Source organism: Bos mutus, chromosome 22, assembly GCF_027580195.1.
Source record: "Bos mutus isolate GX-2022 chromosome 22, NWIPB_WYAK_1.1, whole genome shotgun sequence".
NCBI classification, from domain to species: Eukaryota; Metazoa; Chordata; class Mammalia; order Artiodactyla; family Bovidae; genus Bos; species Bos mutus.
In genome coordinates, this window is record NC_091638.1 from 55,585,612 (window position 1) to 55,604,933 (window position 19,322).

General features: G+C 44.6%; 1 protein-coding gene across 9 annotated transcripts in view; it reads left to right on the forward strand.

The window, feature by feature from the left end:
- ATG7 (autophagy related 7) overlaps positions 1–19,322 on the forward strand; it is a 274,172-nt gene that overhangs the window by 144,224 nt on the left and 110,626 nt on the right. For 7 of the 9 annotated variants that reach the window (XM_070360437.1, XM_070360438.1, XM_070360439.1 and 4 more), the window contains one exon: positions 5,402–5,524. The exons of 1 other annotated variant lie outside the window; for it this stretch is intronic. In XM_070360437.1, coding sequence (XP_070216538.1) covers positions 5,402–5,524 — 123 coding nt within the window. Of the gene's footprint in view, positions 1–5,401; positions 5,525–15,825; positions 18,746–19,322 lie in introns of those variants that run through there. One more of the 9 variants, XM_005896116.2, reaches the window with a different exon arrangement.

Consider the following 19,322-nt stretch of genomic DNA (forward strand, 5'->3'; position numbering starts at 1 on the left):
CTCTGTCAACCCTTTCTCCTCCTGCCCTCAATCTTTGCCAGTATCAGGGAGTTTTTTAATGAGTCGGCTCTTCTCATCAGGTGGCCAGAGTATTGGAGCTTCAGCTTCGGCATCAGTCCTTCCAGTGAATTTTCAGGGTTGATTTCCTGTAGGATTGACTGGTTTGATCTCCTTGTTGTCCAAGAGACTCTCAAGAGTCTTCTCAAGCACCACAGTTCAAAAGTATCAATTCTTCAATACTCAACCTTCTTTAGGTTCAACTCTCACATCTGTACATGACTACTGGAAAAACTACAGCTTTGACTATATAAACTTTTGTCGGCAAAGTGATGTCTCTGCTTTTTAATATGCTATCTAGGTTTGTCATAGCTTTCCTTCCAAGAAGCAACTGTCTTTTAATTACTCACTAGCGCCTCAAATTATTTGACCCTTTCTGGCCAGTCCCCAAGCTTTGATGGATTGTTAAATTTGAGTTTGGGGAGAAAGATAATTTTTGTCCTGAATGGGGGTTTTAGGTTGTCAGTACTTTTGTGCACCACTAACCACCTGCCCCTCTCCCATTCTCCACCCTGCTGTCCCAGACCATCACTACCCTCCTCCAGCTCCATGGCCCACCACATCCCCTTCTCTGGCAGCAGATGACCTCACCGCCTGACCCCAGAGCTGACTGGCCCTCCCTGGACCTTACTGTCCAGACCCTAGAGCTCCCCAGCACCCAGCTCCCTGTTCTCCTTAACTTAGCACTGCGGCCACTTCCCTGGTCCCTACCTACACACTTGCTGTGCCCACGAGGAGCCACTGCTCCCCTCCAGTTCCAACTGCCTCATCAGGACATTAGAGTTCTTCATCCTTTTCTTTTAAGACCTTTCTCTGGCACCAAAGGAAAAAAAAAAATTTTGAGATTTATGATATTATATGAATAGGTAATATGTGTACATGGTTTAAAAACACTCGAGTAGTGTAAAAGAATATACAAAGGCAACTACTTGTTGTCAGGCGTGTGTGTGTGTGTGTTTGTGTGTCTGTTCTTCAGGGATACTATATGCAGAAACAAGCCCCTGCATATGTGCATTTCCCTTGCTTCCTCTCCACCACCTTTATTTTAAAAGCATCAATACTAGATTCATACTCTGGATATTGCTTTTTAATACATTTCTGTCTTGGAAGTCAGTTTATATCAGTACTGTAGAAATGCCTCATTCTTTTAATGCATCCTGATCATGTCTTTGACCGTAAATATACTGCAGTTTAGTTAGTCAGCACCTTTAAAGGGGTGGTTATTTCGAATCTTTTGTTGTTGCAAATGGTGTTCCTGTGAGTATCCTTGCACCTCAGCCTTTGTGCCCATGCAAGTAAAATATTGGAGAAGGAAATGGCAACCCACTGTAGTATTCTTGGTTGGAAAATCTCATGCACAGAGAAGGCTGGTGGGCTACAGTCCATGGGGCCAAAAAGAGTCGGACACGACTGAGCGACTGACCAACGACAAGCAGGATTTAAGTGGGGATGGGGTGGGCATGCCACTGAAGAGTCAACATGCTCATCGTCAGATTTTCTTTACAATATTCACCTTATAAAAAAAAAATAGCTAAATATTGAAAGGTTGTTGCTGAACCACGAAAAACGCCGGGATACTTGGGCTCCAGAGGAGAACTCAGTCTGGGGCCAGTGACGAGACTTGATTGCTCAGAGCTTTTGTGTAATAAAGTTTTAACTGAAAGTATGAAAGAGATAAAGAAAGCTTCGGACATAGACATCAGAAGCGGGCAGAAGGAGTGCCCCCTGCTAGTCTTTAGCAGGATGTTATATAGCTACTAGCAGTCTGCTAATTAGAAAAAGGAAATGCCTCAAAACCCAGACAATGGCACCAGGCCCCTCACCCACAGCATGCATTTTGAGGTGACGTGGGCACAAGGTGAGTTGTCACGGGCTGACGTGAATCTTGAAGAAAGGTAGGTTTCCAAGCAAATACAGTCTCATTAACATAGCTTAAGAGAAGATTTGCGTGAGTAAAACATGCTGGTTTGTTTGCATACTGGTTTGCAACCTACTTAAAGACAGAGTCTAGGGTAAATACATAGTTTGTTAACATAGCTTAAGACAAACATATCCATAAGAAAAATATATTGGTTAGCTCGAGGTTTGAGAAAAGTTCAGGTGGAACCAGGTGTCGTCATGGCAACACAGAATTTGAAGAGAAACGTCTCTTTAAATTTGTATAGAGAAGGGAAAATATAACACTAGTAGTTTGTTTCCTCCTGCCGCTTGAGAGAGAGAGAAAACATGTCTGATGCTTGCAGCCTGTCTTCTCCATTTGGAGACCCTTGGCCTTCCTGCCTGTTACCCTCTCAGTATTAAAGAATATTGGAAGCGGGGAGGGGATCACAAGTCTGCAAGCCTCAACAACAGCAAAAATTCTTTGACAAGTCTTTGAAGTGGAATTGCTGGATTGAAGGGCTTCTACATTTTCATTTCTGCATGGAGACATTTTTTAAAAATTCTTTTCTCTGTATTTTGTGTCATTGCTTTTCCAGCCTTTCCGTTCATGTGTTGATTTCCGGGATGTATCATCAGTGTCTGCTATGTATCTGAAGCAGTCGTCTCTTTATTTACTCTGAGTTTTGAGAGAATTTCCAAGGCTCTGATTCACCGTGTGCCTTCTGTAATTCACAGTGATCATTGAATTCCTAAGTGTGCTAATCACTTTTAAGCAGTCATGTTCTTATATTGTTCTCCTCAAAAGACTACCGATCTTGTATCTTTTGATATTTTTTAAAATTAGCTAATTCCTTTGCTTTTGGCTGCGCTGGGTCTCTGTGGCTTTGTGTGCGCTTTCACTAGCTGCCGCGAACGGGGGCTTCTCGTTGTGCCGGCTGCTCTTGCTGCAGAGGCTCCAGGGCACAAGGGCTCAGCAGCTGGGGCGCGCAGGTTCACAGCTGTGGTCCACAGGCCTAGCTGCTCTGTGTCATGTGGAGCCTTCTTGGACCAGGGATCAAACCCTTGTCCCCTGCACTGGCAGGCAGGTTTTTATCTACTGCGTTACCAGGGAAGTCCTTCTTTTGATCTTTTGATCAAAGGACAATGTATATATGAAAAAGTGCTTGATGGTTTTTCACAGGTGTATCTTTGTAACCAGAACCCAGATAAAAGAAAAAGTTACCAGCACCTCAGGCCCTCCCCTGTGCCCTCTTCCAGTTCCATTCCCTCACTGCACAACCACACTCCTGACTTCTAACAGCACAGGTTCACTTTTTAAAAAACTTTACATTGTTGTAATCCTGTAGTGTACACCGCTTCTCCCTTCTTTTGTTTAACGTAGTTTGTGAGAATCATCTATATTGTTGCTTGTAGTCGTAGTACATTTGCATGTCTGTGTGTTATTCCATTGCGTGAATAAGCCACAGTTTGTTAATTCAGCCTACTGTTGACGGACACTGGAGTAGTTCCTTGTTGGGGCTGTCGTGAATGGTGCTGCTTGGACACTTTTGTTCCGCTCTTCTGATGCGCCTCTGTGCACATTTTTTTGTTTGTTGGTATTGTTCAGTCGCTCAGTCATGTCCGACTCTTTGTGACCCCATGGACACACCAGGCTTCCCTGTCCTTCACCATCTCCCAGAGCTTGCTCAAACTCATGTCCATTGAGTTGGTGATGCCATCCAACCGTCTCATCCTCTGTCGTCCCCTTCTCCTCCTGCCTTCAGTCTTTCCCAGCATCAGGGTCTTTTCAAATGAGTCAGCTCTTCGCATCAGGTGGCCAAAGTGTTGGAACTTCAGCTTCAGCATCAGTCCTTCCAGTGAATATTCAGGACTGATTTCCTTTAGGATGGACTGGTTTGATCTTGCAGTCCAAGGGACTCTCAAGAGTCTTCTCCAACACTGCAGTTCAAAAGCACTGATTCTTCGGCACTCAGCCTTCTTTAAGAATCTCTTGGTCACAGGGCATATAAATATTAAACACCTAAGGTGGTTATTTTGTCTTCCCATGAGAACAGTGGTTGTTCCATACCCTTGTGAGTACTTGGTATTTTCCGTCTTGTTCATCTTAGCCGCTCTGGTAGCTATAAAGTAGCCGTTCATTGTGGTTTTTAGCTGTCACTTGTAATGTTGAGCAACTTTTCATATGTTTATTGGCTGTTTGGGCAACTTTTTTGTGATATGCCGATGAAATTCATTTTTACATTAAAAAAATCATTTTTAATGCATTTGACTAACTGGTGGGTCTCATTTCCCACCTTTGGTCCCTTCCTTTCCCTTTATCCTTAACATTTTTTTTTTCTTGGCTCTTCTCTTGCCTATAGTTTTGTTTGTTCTTCTATTAATTTATTTTCAATTGAGGATAATTGCTTTACAGCGTTGTGTTTCTGCCCTACAGCAGCGTGAATCTGCTGTAAATATACAGGAGCCGCCTGCCTCTTGAGCCTCCCTCTCAGCAGCAGCCTCGCCCGCCCCCCTGGGCCGTCGCAGAGCACAGCTGCCCTTTCTGTGTCGCGCAGCAGCTCCCCGCTGCCGTCTCTGTTACACACGGTGGTGGATACAGGCAGTGCTACGCTCTCCATTTGTCCCACCCTCTCCTTCCCCTGCTGTGTCCGTCAGTCCAGTCTTGACGTCTGTGTCTCTATTCCTGCCCTGCAAATAGGGTCATCAGTGCCATTTTTCTAGATTTCATGGATATGCGTTAATATACAGTATTTGTTTTTCCTCTTTCTCACTTACTTCACTCTGTATAACAAGCTCTAGGTTCATCCACCCGTTTCCAACTGACTCAAATTCATACCCTTTTGTGGCTAGTATTCCATGGTATATATGTACCACAATTTCTTTATCCATTCATCTGTCAATACACAAGGAAATAATTGCCTATTACTTTTCTCCTAAAAAGTGAACTTTAGAATCAGCAACCTCTACTCTTCTAGAATTTTTAGTGAATTTGCGTGTAACTTATTTTGTCTGAGAAACACTGTCATCTGAATTGGAAGATGGTATTGTCGTTCTTTCTAAGAAAGGGAAAATGATAAATACTAAACCCTCACAGTTGTTTGCCTAACAGATTGATTTTTCCCATATTTAATTTTTAATTCTTGTTTTAGTTCCATTTTTTGACAGGTGATTATTAGAAGTAAAGATCTTTTAATATGCATTTAAATCCTACCTCCCCCTTAACATATATCTAATATACTTCCATGGTGGCTCAGACAGTAAAGAATCCACATGCAGTGCGGGAGACCCCGGTTCAATCCCTGGGTCAGGAAGATTTCCTGGAGAAGGGAATGGCTACTCATTCCAGTATTCTTGCTTGGAGAATTCCTTGGACAGAGGAGCCTGGAGGGCTGTAGTCCATGGGGTAAAAAGAGTCGGACATGACTGAGTGACTTAACACTTTCACTCATAAATGTCTTTACAGGTTCTCGATCAGTATGAACGAGAAGGATTTAATTTCCTGGCGAAGGTGTTTAATTCTTCACATTCCTTCTTAGAGGACTTGACCGGTCTTACGTTGCTGCATCAAGAGACCCAGGCTGCTGAGGTAAGACTTAAGACAAAGATCTTGTTCAGAAGACAGATGTGTCTAAAGCCTGTTTGATATTCAGATTTACAGAAAAGGAAGGAAGTGGTTAATTATGAATGTTTTCCTTAGAACCAAATTGCTAAGTCAGTCTGCTGGTCGTGAGTAAACGAGCCGTTTGCAGTTGCTGGATGCTGCTGTGTGCAGGTTGTTGTGTGGTGGGTGCCAAATGCACAAAACTGCTGATGAAGAAACTGCGGGCTATTGATTTCCAAGCATCCACGTTCTTTCTATCGGGCAGCATGCCTGTGGCCAGTGCAGAGTTGGCTGTGATGGCCATACATCAAAATGCAAGTCAGGGAAGACACTGGACTCTGGCCATGTTCAGCAAGAACACGCCTGGTTTTTATTTCACAAGCAAATCCGTCCTCTTGGGCCACTGAAGCCCACCATGAGGTTGCCTTCTCAGTTACAACCTAAGAGAGTTTTGTTTTGCTTGCCGTTTAGAATATTTTGCAAATCTTAATTTCCTGGATTGCTACAGTCGTGGTTTGTTTGTTTTTTAAAGACTGGGATTACAGGGTGGATGATCATTTTGCTTTTCCAAATGTTCGCTGTTCTCAGAAAATAGTATGCTGTGTATGTGTGGCACTGCCTGGTCACTTGGCAAAACAGTTCCTCAAGGTGGATGCTTAGTCGCTCAGTCGTGTCCGACTCTGCGAGCCCATAGACTGTAGCCCGCCAGGCTCCTCTGTCCATGGGATTCTCCAGGCAAGAATACTGGAGTGGGTTGCCATTCCCTTCTCCAGGGGATCTTCCTGACGCAGAGATCGAACCGAGGTCTCTTGCATTGCAGGGGAATTCTTTACCGTCTGAGCTACCAGGGAATCCTTCAAGATGGATGAATGAGATTAAATCAACACATCCCCCCGACTCAGCCCTCTCCCACAGTAACCTAGGTAAAGAAGCTCTTAGGAAAACGTGGCCTGTCATAGCATTTCCTCAAGTAACATAAGAAACACTTGGGCGCCTATGTCCTTTGGGAGTAGGACGTTGGCAGAGTTACCATCAGCCCCTAGTCCTGCTCATTGATTACCGTCTGGGGTTGTGTATCCTCACTACTGGGGGAGGCCCCAGGGGTAGTGAATGGTGGGCCAGCCCAACACTGGACTAGCTAGTGGTGAAGACTGCTGTTTATAAGAGTGGACCTATCACCGAGTGTAGGAATACCACACAGAAATACCCAAATGAAATCTCCCGAAGCTCCCAGCAGATGGAAGTAAGCGTTTTCACCTCACCATGAGGCGTGATGGCACTTCTCTAGTGCTTGTCGTGGAACTGAGAGTGATTCTTCTTCGTCTTGCCCCGCTGTCCTCTGGGCGTCCAGCAGATGCAGTCTCCCACTTGTGACCTGTGATCAGGCCCCCACAGATCTCTTAGCCTCATTCTCAGCAGATGACTGGCGTCTCTGCAGGCCTTTAAGAGACAGTGAGATTTTCCCCAGCGCTGTGATTGGCTTCCCAGGGAAGGTTCAGAATGTTAGGTTGATCAAGGCTGCGCTTCGTCCCCTGAGCAGGGCTGATGGTGAGGGACTAGTGGCGTGTGACTAGTTGGCAGGGGAATTTTTCCACCCACCTAGAAATAATTCACATACTTCTCTTTGGTTGCCTAGAAGAATTGCAACTTGATAGCGACCCCATCGCTGCCGCCTACCATGTTTCACTCTTTAGAAGCAGACCGGATGCTAGGATAAAGGGTATATTCGTTGATCAAACCTGGCTTGTTTTGCGTTTTAGTTGGTCAAACATCAGTTGCCTTTTCGAAGACCCAGAAGGAGAAGGAGCAGTTTAAGAAAGCAACAGCAGAGAGATGGTAGGGCAGGAAGGGGGAGTGACCTCATCCACAGGCTGAGTATTCTTTCTGAAGTTTTCCTCCAGTAAAGTATGTTTCTAGTTTTGCAGTCATAGCCACACATAGGTTTTAGATTAGAGGTGGTAACCTGGCTGGCCTGGGACCAGACACGGCTTACACGTGTGTTTTGTTTGGCCTCCCACGCGTTAAATTCTGAATGAAGCCAACATTTTAAAAATTATGAGTTTTACATAAAAATGTGAGTTTCCCCATTTCCAACTTCTTTGAAAGATCCGATCTGGCAACCCCAGGCCTGCATTCCTTAATAGTGATAGTTAGCTGGAGCCAAAAAGCCAATTTTATAGATTAAATAATGTGCTTGATACAAGGTTTTAAAGGCATAAAAAGACTGTGTGGGAAGGAAACCTTCCTCCCCACCTGTCCCTCACCACCCGGTTCCCTTCGTGGAGATGAACACTGCTGTTGCTTTCTTGCCCGAAAGATATTCTTAAGTGACGGTGCTCTGTTTTGAAGATGCTTTTCAGTTGATGACTCTTACTGGTATTGGAGTTTGCAACCCTTATCTTAGAAAAGGGTTATTCTTTTTCTTCAAAAACTCGAAATAGGACTATGTTTTTCAAAAAAGAATGCTTACCAGGAGACCTCCTGGCAACAAAAATCATTGTCTTGCCTATGTTGTTCTACTTGACTGTGAAAAAGGTGTGTGTGAATAAATATGAATATCAAAAGATATCCACATACCTGCGTAAAGGTCGTGTGCTGATTTCCACAGTTGACTTTCAGTACGTTTACAGATATTCAGTAATAAAGACACAGACTTCTGCATCCCATATGGAAAAGTCCCAACTTGTTTTAGCGATGCAATGAAAGAAAGAAAGAAAGTGAAGTCGCTCAGTCGTGTCTGACTCTTTGCGACTCCATGGACTGTAGCCTACCAGGCTCCTCCATCCATGGGATTTTCCAGGCAAGAGTACTGGAGTGGATTGCCATTTCCTTCTCCAGGGGATCTTCCCGACCCAGGGATTGAACCTGGGTCTCCCACATTGCAGCAGACGCTTTACCCTCTGAGCCACCAGGGAAGCAATGCGATGAGGAATGCCCAATTAATTCTCTTCTTGGACTCACTGGTTTCATTCGTCAACATCGCAGTTGCAAAAGATTCAACCAGATAATTATATGTGACAGTATCATTTTATACATTGTTTATAAAATATTTGTACAAATGCTAGTTTTTCAAAAAAAGAAAGCCTTTACTGAACATCTTTTGAAAACTCACTAGCAGGGCACTGTGCTCGTAACCGAATACAAAACTTAGCGAGACGAGCTCACAGTGTGCGCAGCAGAGACGCGACTACTGAACTCTAGTGTCAGCAAAAACGCCTTCGACATTTGCATATTAGGTGCTGAGAGAACTGTTACTCCTGCCTGGAGGAGTAACTATGTCAACAAAAAGCTTTCCTTGGAAGGGACTGGATTTTCCAGTTAGTTGGGATAGGATAAGTAGGCTGTCTCTGAAAAGATTTGGGCAGGGAAAGCGTGGGGGAGTGCAACAGGAGAGGGGGGCCAGGGTGTCCTTGGAATAAAGGTCTCAGAGGCCAGGAGTCTAAAATATGTTACTCAGATCTTGAGCATTTAGTTGGAGTTACCCGATATCAGAGACTGTTTGCTTCTGTTTGGCCACACGGGTCTGTGATACTTGGCACAGGCTTTCTCTAGTTGTGGTGAGGGGGGCTATTCTTCGTTGCGGTGCGCAGGCTTCTCACTGTGGTGGCCTCTCGTTGCCGAGCACAGGCCCTAGGGCACGCGGGCTTCAGTAGTTGCGGCTCCCAGGCTCTAGAGCACAGACTCAGTGGCTGTGGCACACGGTCTTAGCTGCCCCATGGCCTGTGGGATCTTCCCGAATCAGGGATTGAACCCGTGTCTCCTGCTTTGGCAGATGGATTCTTTAGCACTGAGCCACCAGGGAAGCCCTGAATGCACTTTTCAGTAACAGCTTCATTGACTTACAAGTCATGTACCGTGGAGTTTGCCCTCTCAGCATGTCCAGGTCAGTGCCTTTTAGTACATTCACAGTCCTGCTACTGTCACTGTCGAGCTTAGTACCTTTTCATCCCCACAAAAAGGAACTTTGTGCCCACTGAGCTGTCACTCCTCACTCCCGCCTTCTCCTTCCTTCCAGTCCTGGTGACCACTAACCTCCCTTCCGTCTCTGTGGATTTTCCTATCCTGGATATGTCACGTGTTGTTGCTGTTCACTCACTCAGTCGTGTCCGAGTCTGCAACCGCACGGACTGCAGCACGTCATGCTTACCTGTCCATCACCATCTCCCCGAGCTTGCTCAAACTCCTGTCCATTGACTCAGTGATACTATCCAACCATCTCATCCTCTGCTGCCCCCTTCTCCATTTGCTTTCAATTTCTTCTATCATCAAGGTCTTTTCCAATGAGCTGTATCTTCATGTCACATGACCAAAGTATTGTAGCTTCAGCATCAGTCCTTTCAATGAATATTCAGGTTTGATTTCCTTTAGGATAGACTGGTTTGATATCCTTGCAGTCCAAGGGACTCTCAAGAGTCTTCTCCAACACCACAGTTCAAAAGCAGACAAGGCTTGATCGCTCAGAGCTTTTGTGTAATAAAGTTTTATTAAAGTATAAAAGAGATAGAGAACACTTCTGACATATAGACATCAGAAGCAGGCAGAAAGAGTGCCCCCCTGCTAGCCTTTAGCAGGAAGTTACATACCTACTAGCAGGCTGCTAATTTGAGAAAGGAAGTGTCTCAAAACTCAGACAGTGACCCCAGGCCCCTCCCCCACAGCATGCATTTTGAGAACATGGCCACAAGGTGAGTCATCCCAGACCATAAAATGATTGACGTATATCTTGTATATCTTGGAGACAGGCAGATTTCCAAGGAATAACATAGTCTCATTAACATAGCTTAAGAGAACATTTGCATGAGTAAAACATACTGGTTTGTTGAATAAAACAGACTGGTTTGTCAAGTTGGTTCTCAGTCTTAGGCAAACCAATCTAAGGTAAATACATTGACAGGGAGGCCTGGCATGCTGCAGTCCATGGGCTTCCAAAGAGTCAGACGTGACTGAGCGACTGAACTGACTGAAGGAAATACATAGTTCATTAACATAGCTTAAGAAAAACATTTCCATAAGAAAAATGCATTGGTTAGCTCAAGGTTTGAGAAAAGTTAAGTTCAGGTAGAACCAGGTGTCATCATGGCAACACAGAATTTTAAAAGAAACTTCCTTTTAATTTTGTATAGAGAAAGGAGAAAAATCTTGATATTTGTAGTTTGTTTCCTCCTGCCGCTTAAGAGAGAGATTTTTTAAAAATGTCTGATATTTGCAGCCTATTTCCTCCATTTGGGGGCCCCTAGGCATCCTGCCTGTTACCCTCTCATGACATGACAACTGGAAAAACCAGCTTTGACTATACAGACCTTTGTCAACAAAGTCATGTCTCTGCTTTTTAACACACTGTCTAGGTTGGTCATAGCTTTTCTTCCAAGGAGCAAGTATCTTTCAATTTCATGGCTGCAGTCACCATCCACAGTGATTTTGTAGACCAAGAAAATAAAGTCTGTCACTGCTTCCACTTTTCCCCTCTCCTATTTACCGCAAAGTGATGGGACTGGATGCCATGATCTTAGCTTTTTAGTGTTGAATTTTAAGCCAGCTTTTTCACTCTGCTCTTTGACCTTCATCAAGAGGCTGAGTGAGCTTCTGTTGTGGCTCAGACAGTAAAGAGTGTGCCTGCAATGCGGGAGACCCAGGTTCGATCCCTGGGTCTGGAAGATCCCCTGGAGAAGGAAATAGCAACCCACTCCAGTATTCCTGCATAGAAAATCCCATGGATGGAGGAGCCTGGCAGGGTACAGTCCATGGAGTCTCAAAGAGTCGGACACGACTGAGCGACTTCACTTTCAAGAGCCTGAAACCAAAGTTAAGGCCTTTGTGTCTGATGTCTGTTACTTAGCATGATGTTTTCTAGGTTCATCCATTTTGTAGCAGGTTAATTCCTTTCAGTTTAAAGAAAGAAAATGTTTCATTGTTATTAAACTTTTTCATCTCCCTTAACATCTATGGTCTCTCTCCCCAGATATGGCCCCTTTACGAAGGAGGAATGCAAAACTGATCCCACCATTATAGATCCCTTTATTTTCATTGAAAGGGGCACAGAGAGAATGGGTTGAGAGAGAGATTCAAGACAGAATCAACCACGTTTAGTGAGATTGACCCATGGAGTTTTTTGCACTCACCTCCCTCCCATCATCGAGTATCCAAAAATGATTGCCTTTGTACTAGTTTAATGATAGTGCTGTTGAGAGGAACAGACAGATCGCCAGGTTGGGTCTGTTGGAAGAGGGCTGAGGAGCAAGGTGCAAAAAGGGGGCTGGCAGTTGGGGGAGGGGGTGCCAGAGTCACAGAGGTCAGTTTATCTTGGGCTGTGATGATTTTGAGGTAGTGGAATAAATGAGTGAAAACGACTAGATGGTATTAGAGACAGGGTGGAGATACAGCTTAGAGAAAAAGAACAGAAATGGTAGCTTGGTTTAGCAGATAAAGTCCTCCTGTTTCATTTAGTACAGTGAAGAGAAGCTATAGACCAAGGATGCAGTAAAAATACTTACATGAAAAATATGTGGTGATGAATTAATTTTATCTCAAGTTGTAGATTGAAAAATTTTAAACACCCACCTCATAAATTTTTCATAAGGAAAGGGTCTTAGGCAGAGATTGCTAGGTTCTTTATAGCCAGTTTAGCTCTTGGTAAGTACACTCTGGGAGGCCCCACTTAGCTTTTTACCCCCTTAAAATGTTGCTCTCTGAACAGGGAATTTTGCACAGAGTTCTGACCTTTACTTTCAAGACCCTGTTGCGAATGGTCTCGCATATTTAAAGATGGACCCCAGTCCCCCATGGCTCCTCGCTGACTGTTGATCCCAGTTGGAACCAGAGGAAATGACCCTAAAGTTGATGAAACACAAGACTTCCAAGTCACGGAGCCCTTGACATGCTCACCACATGCTCTTTAAATTGCTTAGCTTGTTGTAAAAAGGCCGAGTCTAATCAAACTTGTGAATGACTTAGCCATCTTTTCATAAAATTTGCTGTGACTTTCCTTCTTAGGGTTATTTTTCATCAAGTATCAGTTCACATGTACTGCTTTAGTTCCAACTGTGAGTTCAACATTGTGCTGTGGGAAATGCCAAATAAGTTTCAAACTCTATCTAACCAGAGAGAGAAAACACTGATTTATAGGAGTTAATAAAACAAGCTATATTGGTATATCCTTGAGATGTTCAAATTCCAAAATTCCATAACCCAACTTGCCTGAAATAGTTCATTCTCATTTTTGAAAGTTGGCAAGTTTCATGATTCCAGCATTAATGTTAGGCTACATTTTACTTGGCTTCCCTGGTGACTCAGATGGTAAAGAATCTGCCCACAATGCAAGAGATCTGAGTTTGATCCCTGGGTTGGGAAGATCCCCAGGAGGGGAAAATGGCAACCCTCTCCAGTATTCTTGCCTGGAGAATCCCATGAACAGAGGAGCCTGGCAGGCTACAGTCCATGGGGTCGCAGAGAGTCAGACACAACTGAGAGACTAACACACACACACACAGACACACAGACACACACACGCACGTTTTACTTGATGCTGTGTCATACAGTTATTTTTTAAGATTGCAACTATCGCATTCCTTTAAAAGAACTGTGTTTTTGCTAAGCACTACTTTCTTTCTGCAGAATTAGGGATTAATGAATGATCATTTAAAAAGTAAGTTTAGCACACCAGCTATATACCATAGGATGTAAAAATCATAATTTTTTTTTTTTTAAATTTTGATGACTGGCAATGAACAGGCCTGGGCCGATGGGTTGATTCTGAATTAAAACCCAGATTCTGACTCATCCACTACAGAATCCAGAATTCTAGAAAATAAAATGCCCATTTCTCCCATAGCTGGAGAGTCATGTGAAAGACATTGTAGTCATGTGATATGACTTCATTGGCATGACAGTTTACTATTCAGCAGAGTAAATAGCACAGTTAACAAGTGTTTCTGCTGGGCCTTTTGCACTGACACTGAGTTTTTGGCCTCTCCCCCTCACAGCTGGTTTTGATTTGGTTCCCGTAGAATATTTTTGTTTTGTTTTGTTTTGTATTTAACAACAGTCAGATATTTATGTACAGCTTCATCAAGAGCCTCCGATGACAAATATGCCTTTGGAGGCTAGTAGAAGCTGTGGGAAACCCCCGTGTCAGCACTTAAACCTGTTTCCAGTGGAGGGAAATGGCCCTGGGGACTGACCTAACCCGATCGCGAAGCAGCGTCTCTTCTCCCAAGCCTTCTGCTAGCCCACTTCCAACCTGCACTGGCCCATCCTGACACCGTACCCTGCGTCGATTTTTCCTTATGAAGCAGTCCCTCGAGGCTCAGCTTTGGCCTTCTTTCCTAAGTAAGAGGGGAAAAGCAGAGACAGCAGGCAGAAAGCCATCTAATTCTTAGACTGGAAACTGGAGCCTGGCTTTTGAAATAAGGCTTGGCAGTATCCCTTCAGAACTCACTTCATAAAATGAGCCCCTTTTATTTGCTGTCAGAGCTATCTACATGGACCTGAGATGTTTAAATAAGCTGGTGTTAGGGACGAGCCAGTTGGAAGATGGACCGTGAACCTCGGGCACACTTCCACACCCTTTAGTAGAGGTGTCTTGGATGGCACAACCCACTTGGAGGTCTGTGGGGGAGAGAGGGGAAGAGCCATAAATGCTAAAAGCAGAGTTCAAACAGCTGATAATAAGAACTAGAACATGGACACTGCATCCTCTTTAAATTTTAGTCCCTGTTCTGCTAGTGTTCTCGTGAGGACTCGAGTCAACAGTTGGTGCATCGGTTACATCACTTAAGGAGATTGGAAGAAATGTGAAATCCTTTTTAGCTCCAGTAATTCAGTAATTTTGATTCAGTGTTCTGGTGTGACTGAGAAGTACAAAGATGGCCAGTTTTTATATCAAAATGTCTTCAAGCGTGTCCGTGTGATTCCTTTTCATGCAGTGTATCAGTGTCCTCTGGCATCTCGCATATCAGGCTGCCATTGCTAGAAACAGTTCTGAGACTTAGATCTCCCTTTAATCTTAAATGACTTCTCATACTCTGTACTGGTTGGTGTGTGTGTCACCATGTATATAAATCCTAAAAGGCGCAATCCAACCGAATAACGTACCTCCTTTTCCAGACTTAGGTATCCAGGACTTTTGGCTTCATCATAAACTCAGACCTCCCCTCATTACAATTGAGTATGTTTATAAAACACGCCCAACTCACTACGTGTTCATATAACTTCCAAAGACAGATTCCCCAGATCCCCTTGTTTTAAGTAACGGCAGCATCCCTAGAATGTTAAATGTGTAATGTCTGAGGAATCTGTTTAAAACTTGGCCATATTGCACAGTAACACTCCCGGAGTATATGAAGGCCTGAACTCATGGCCCAGCTCCGAGCAATGGCCACACCGGCTCTGTTCACGGTGTGGCCGGGCAGGGCCATGTGCAGTGGCCCCTGTGAGACCTTGGGTCATTTGCTTCACTGAGCTTCCTTTTCCTTATTTGTTGAATGGGATCAGTAATCTCTACTCTGCACAATTAACTGTGAGCATTGAATAAGAAAGCACCTAACAAAGGATAATACAGATTAATTGGGAATTGGGCTCCATGAAAATCTGCAACTTTGTCTTCAAAGGACACTATGAAGAAAGGAAAAGAATTAGAGAATAAAGGTGTTTTGTTTTTTGTTTTTGAAATTCATTTTTCTGATTAGAAACCAATATCCAGAATATTTATATAGGGAATTCTTATAACTCAATAATAAAAAATCACTAATCCAATTTAAAAATGGCCAATGGATTTAAGGCAGGCTTCCTTGGTAGCTCAGATGGTAAAGCATCTGCCTACAATATGGGAGACCCAGGTTCGATCCTGGGTTGGGAAGATCCCCTGGAGAAGGAAATGGCAACCCACTCCAGTATTCATGCCTGGAAAAATCCCATGGACCGAGGAGCCTGGAGGGCTACAGTCTATGGGGTCGCAAAGACTCGGACATGACTGAGTGACTTCAGTGGATTTAAACTGACCTTTTTTTGAAGATATACAGATGTCCAATAAGTCCATTAAAAAAAAAGATGCTTGGCATCATTAACCGTCAGAAAAATGCAGATCAAAGCCACTGTGAGATACCACTGCAGGCCCACTGAGATGACCGTAAGAGATGAGAGTAAGAAGTGTTGGTGAGGTATGGAGAAATTGGAACCCTCACACACTGTTGCTCGGAGTGTAAAATGGTGCAGTCACTTTGGAAAGCAGTCTGGCAGTTCCTCAGAAAGTTAAATAGAGTTACCATATGGCTCTGTTCTTCCCCTTTTAGGTGTATAAACAAGAGAAATGAAAACTACTGTTCACATAGAAACTCGTACACACACGTTTATAACAGCACTCTTGACCATAATCGCCAGAAGGCAGGAACCACCCACAGGCCCCGCACCTGGTGAGCGGACCGGTCAAATGCGGATGTGAGCTTGGAATCACAGTGGAGTCTTATTTGGTGATAAAAAAAGAAAGGCGCATGTTATAAGGTGGATGAAGGATGAACCTTGCAATCGTCATGCTGAGTGAAGGAGGCCAGTCACAAATGGCCACCTGTTACAGTGTTTCATTTGTACGAAATGTCCAGGATTGAACAGTCCATGGAGTCAGAGCAGATTAGGCTTTGCTGGGAGGTGGGGTGTGTGTGGAGACTTGGGGGGGAACGAAGAGTGACTGCCTCTGGGTAAGGGCTTCTTTCTGATTAGTGTTCCCTTCTTGGATCGTGATAATGATTGCACCTTGTGAATGTGCTAAAACCTTTGAATAATTCACATTAACGGGTGAATTGTGTGGCATGTAAATTTTTTCTCCATTAAATATTTTTGAAGAGAAAGCAAGCACCTGGCCCCGAGGCACATGCTTGGCGCTCCCCGGCTTCTGTCTCCTCCTCTCACTGTCTGGGTCCTGGTGGTTGTGGGGATTTTCTGTTTGTGACAACGAGCCCATTTTAAGAGTGAACTTGGTGTAGATGTGACAACGATTTCTTCCATTCTTACTGTGCCTTCGTTTTCAAGCCATGGTCTCTGCACACCTCATTCAACCCTTTCTCCTGCCACCGGGAGCCAGTAAATACTTTGTTGAGTTCCCGTTGTTCAGTTGCTGAGTTGTGTCTGACTCTTGCAAACCCACGAACTGCAGCACGCTAGGCTTCCCTGTCCTTCACTGTCTCCCTGGGTTTGCTTTAACTGCCGTTCAGCCATCTCATCCTCTGTCGCTTCCTCCTCCTGCCCTCAGTCTTTCCCAGCATCAGGGTCTTTGCCAGTGAGTCGGCTCTTTGCATCAGGTGGCCAAAGTATTGGAGCTTCAGCTTCAGCATCAGTCCTTCAATGAATATTCAGAGTTGATTTCCTTTAGGGTGGACTGGTTGGATCGCCTTGCAGTCCAAGGGACTCTCAAGAGTCTTCTCTAACACCACAGAGTCCACTGGTCAACTGCCTCCCTTGTGGGCTCCTTAGGAGGAGAAAGTCAGGGTCAGCCCCTGATGGAGGGGTGAAGGGAAGACAGGAGTGCCCTGTGGTCTGTTGTTTAAGTTGAAGTGGGCATTGGAAAGATCCAAATCCCAACCTGCCTCTGAATCTTTAAAATTTCACTCTTTGTTACAGGATTTTATTTTTTCCCCAAGATATTTGTGTGTGTGTGTGAGAAGTCTCAAACATACATAAAAGCTTACAGAAAAGTAAAATGAATACCCAGTACCTTCCTCTTGGATTCGTCTATTCATGTTTCGCCACACCTGCTTATCTATCTCTTGCTCTTTCTTTCCACACACATCACATGCGTATTCCGTTTTCTCTTTTCCTGAACTGTTTGAAAGCAAGTTCCGTATACAGTGACACTCCCTCCCCTATATTTTTTTTTTGAATCTGGTAAACATACAGACACTCTTCTATGTAAATGGAATGCTGTTGTCATCACAGAATAAAGAACAATAATTCCATAACACCACCTAAAATCCAACACGAACTCAAAATTCCCCAATAGTTCACAGGGTTTTAAAGGCACCTTTTAAGTCGTTATTTGCTTTCTCCTTAAGTTTGTATCTTTATACATAAGCAGTTTTTGAAATAACAATTAAGCATCAGTCCCTTGGTTTAGAAACTTGAGCATATCTGTTAAGCTCTCTTTGCAGCCTCATCTCTACGTGAGGAGACACACTTCTCCCGTTAGGCAGTATCCCCGCTGTCCTGCCGCCCCACACAGGCCTCTTCCAGTTGAGATTATCTCCTGGGCATGCTGGTCTGACGGAGGCAGTCCTGATGGCCAGCCCACCCCCGCATAGGGTCCCCAGTGCCTGCGGCTTTGAGGAGGTAGGAATGGGACTCCCGGAAGCCAAACGGGAATACAACGTTTAAACCACTGAGACGACCTTGACCAGCTAAGCTATCAAGTTGTTCCCCCACCACCATCGCCACCCCCCGAATTCTGTCGTCTCCTGTGGAATGGCATACTGAACAGCTTGTCCCGTCCTAAAGCTCTCCTCCTCGGCAGTTTGTGTGTGACTTTGAATTATAAAAGCATTAAGATACAGGAGTGCATTTTGTTGGGGAGGAGGGATTTTTCAGCCTGTGAGAGAGAAAGTGGGGATGAGGAAGTGGAGAGCCGCTGGCCCAGACTTCCTGACCGCAGCGGAGGGTCCTGGGAGCCTGGGAGGTGTGTTCGCCGTTTGGCCTGTGACCCCGATCCTAGGGGCTGTATTTTTACAGCTGACCCTTCTCACTTGCAAACATAACAGCTGCTCTGTGTTGTACTTGGGGGGTTTCCATGTTTTGATACTGTAAAATTAAATTGATTCTCAGTTCTGAAATCTTCATTTTGATCCATCTTGCTTCTCACCTTAGTTCTGGGAGAGCATAGAGGGACGGGGATGCAAAATATTCTATAATGTATATTTTTAGTAATATTGTTCCTACTTAAGCCTGGCTCCTGTTGGTCAGCAAATAATTTATTGACCCCTTTCCAATCTCATCGCTGGATGTGGATCCAAAGAGGAACAGGCCAGACCTTCCTGAGACTGGTAACGCGTAGCTGGGCACATGTTTAGAAGCCCATCCCAAGTCCACCCTGCTCCGTCTGTTCTCGTCCGTCCTAAACAGTTCTGCTTTCCTCTGGGGTCTTCATTGTAAATATGGGCATTCCAGTTACCAGATATTCCCCCCACACACAAGCTTGACACATTCTGCTTTCTAGATTTACGCCATCTTCTCACCAAACTACAGGTTCCATAAAAGAACTCTCTGCTCAGCAAGTCCTTCAGCAAACAACTAGCTGCTCAGCTTCCCTCACCACCACCACCCCCTAAAGGAAGAAAGAGTTTTGCCTGAGATTGGAGCTTGGGCTGCTCCTTTCTCCACAGCACAGCCATTTCTCATTGTCAGTTAGAACTCAGCTCTCCCTTCTCCCAAGCGTCTGTGCAGCATCGAGAGGCCACACCTCATAGAGTGGGGAAGGGGACCACTCAGGCCATCTGTGCTGGCCAAACGTGGGGCCAGAGGCCGGCATGAGGCCGCCTCTTTCAGCCCAAATGGGGACGGCCAGTCCACGTTGCTGCCTCGGGACACGAGCCCTCAGTCTCCACTGTAGTCTAAAAAAAAGTCCTTACCATGCTGAAACTTGCTGATGAACCCAGATCTGTAATTAGGGACATAAACGACGCGGTGCAGGCCTCACACAAGTGAACAGTTGTGGAGCATTATGGGCCCCTGTGGATCACTGACTTGAAGAAAAGGACGGGGGGGGGAAAGCTGGTTGCTGTTGGACAAATTGCTACCAGATGTAGAT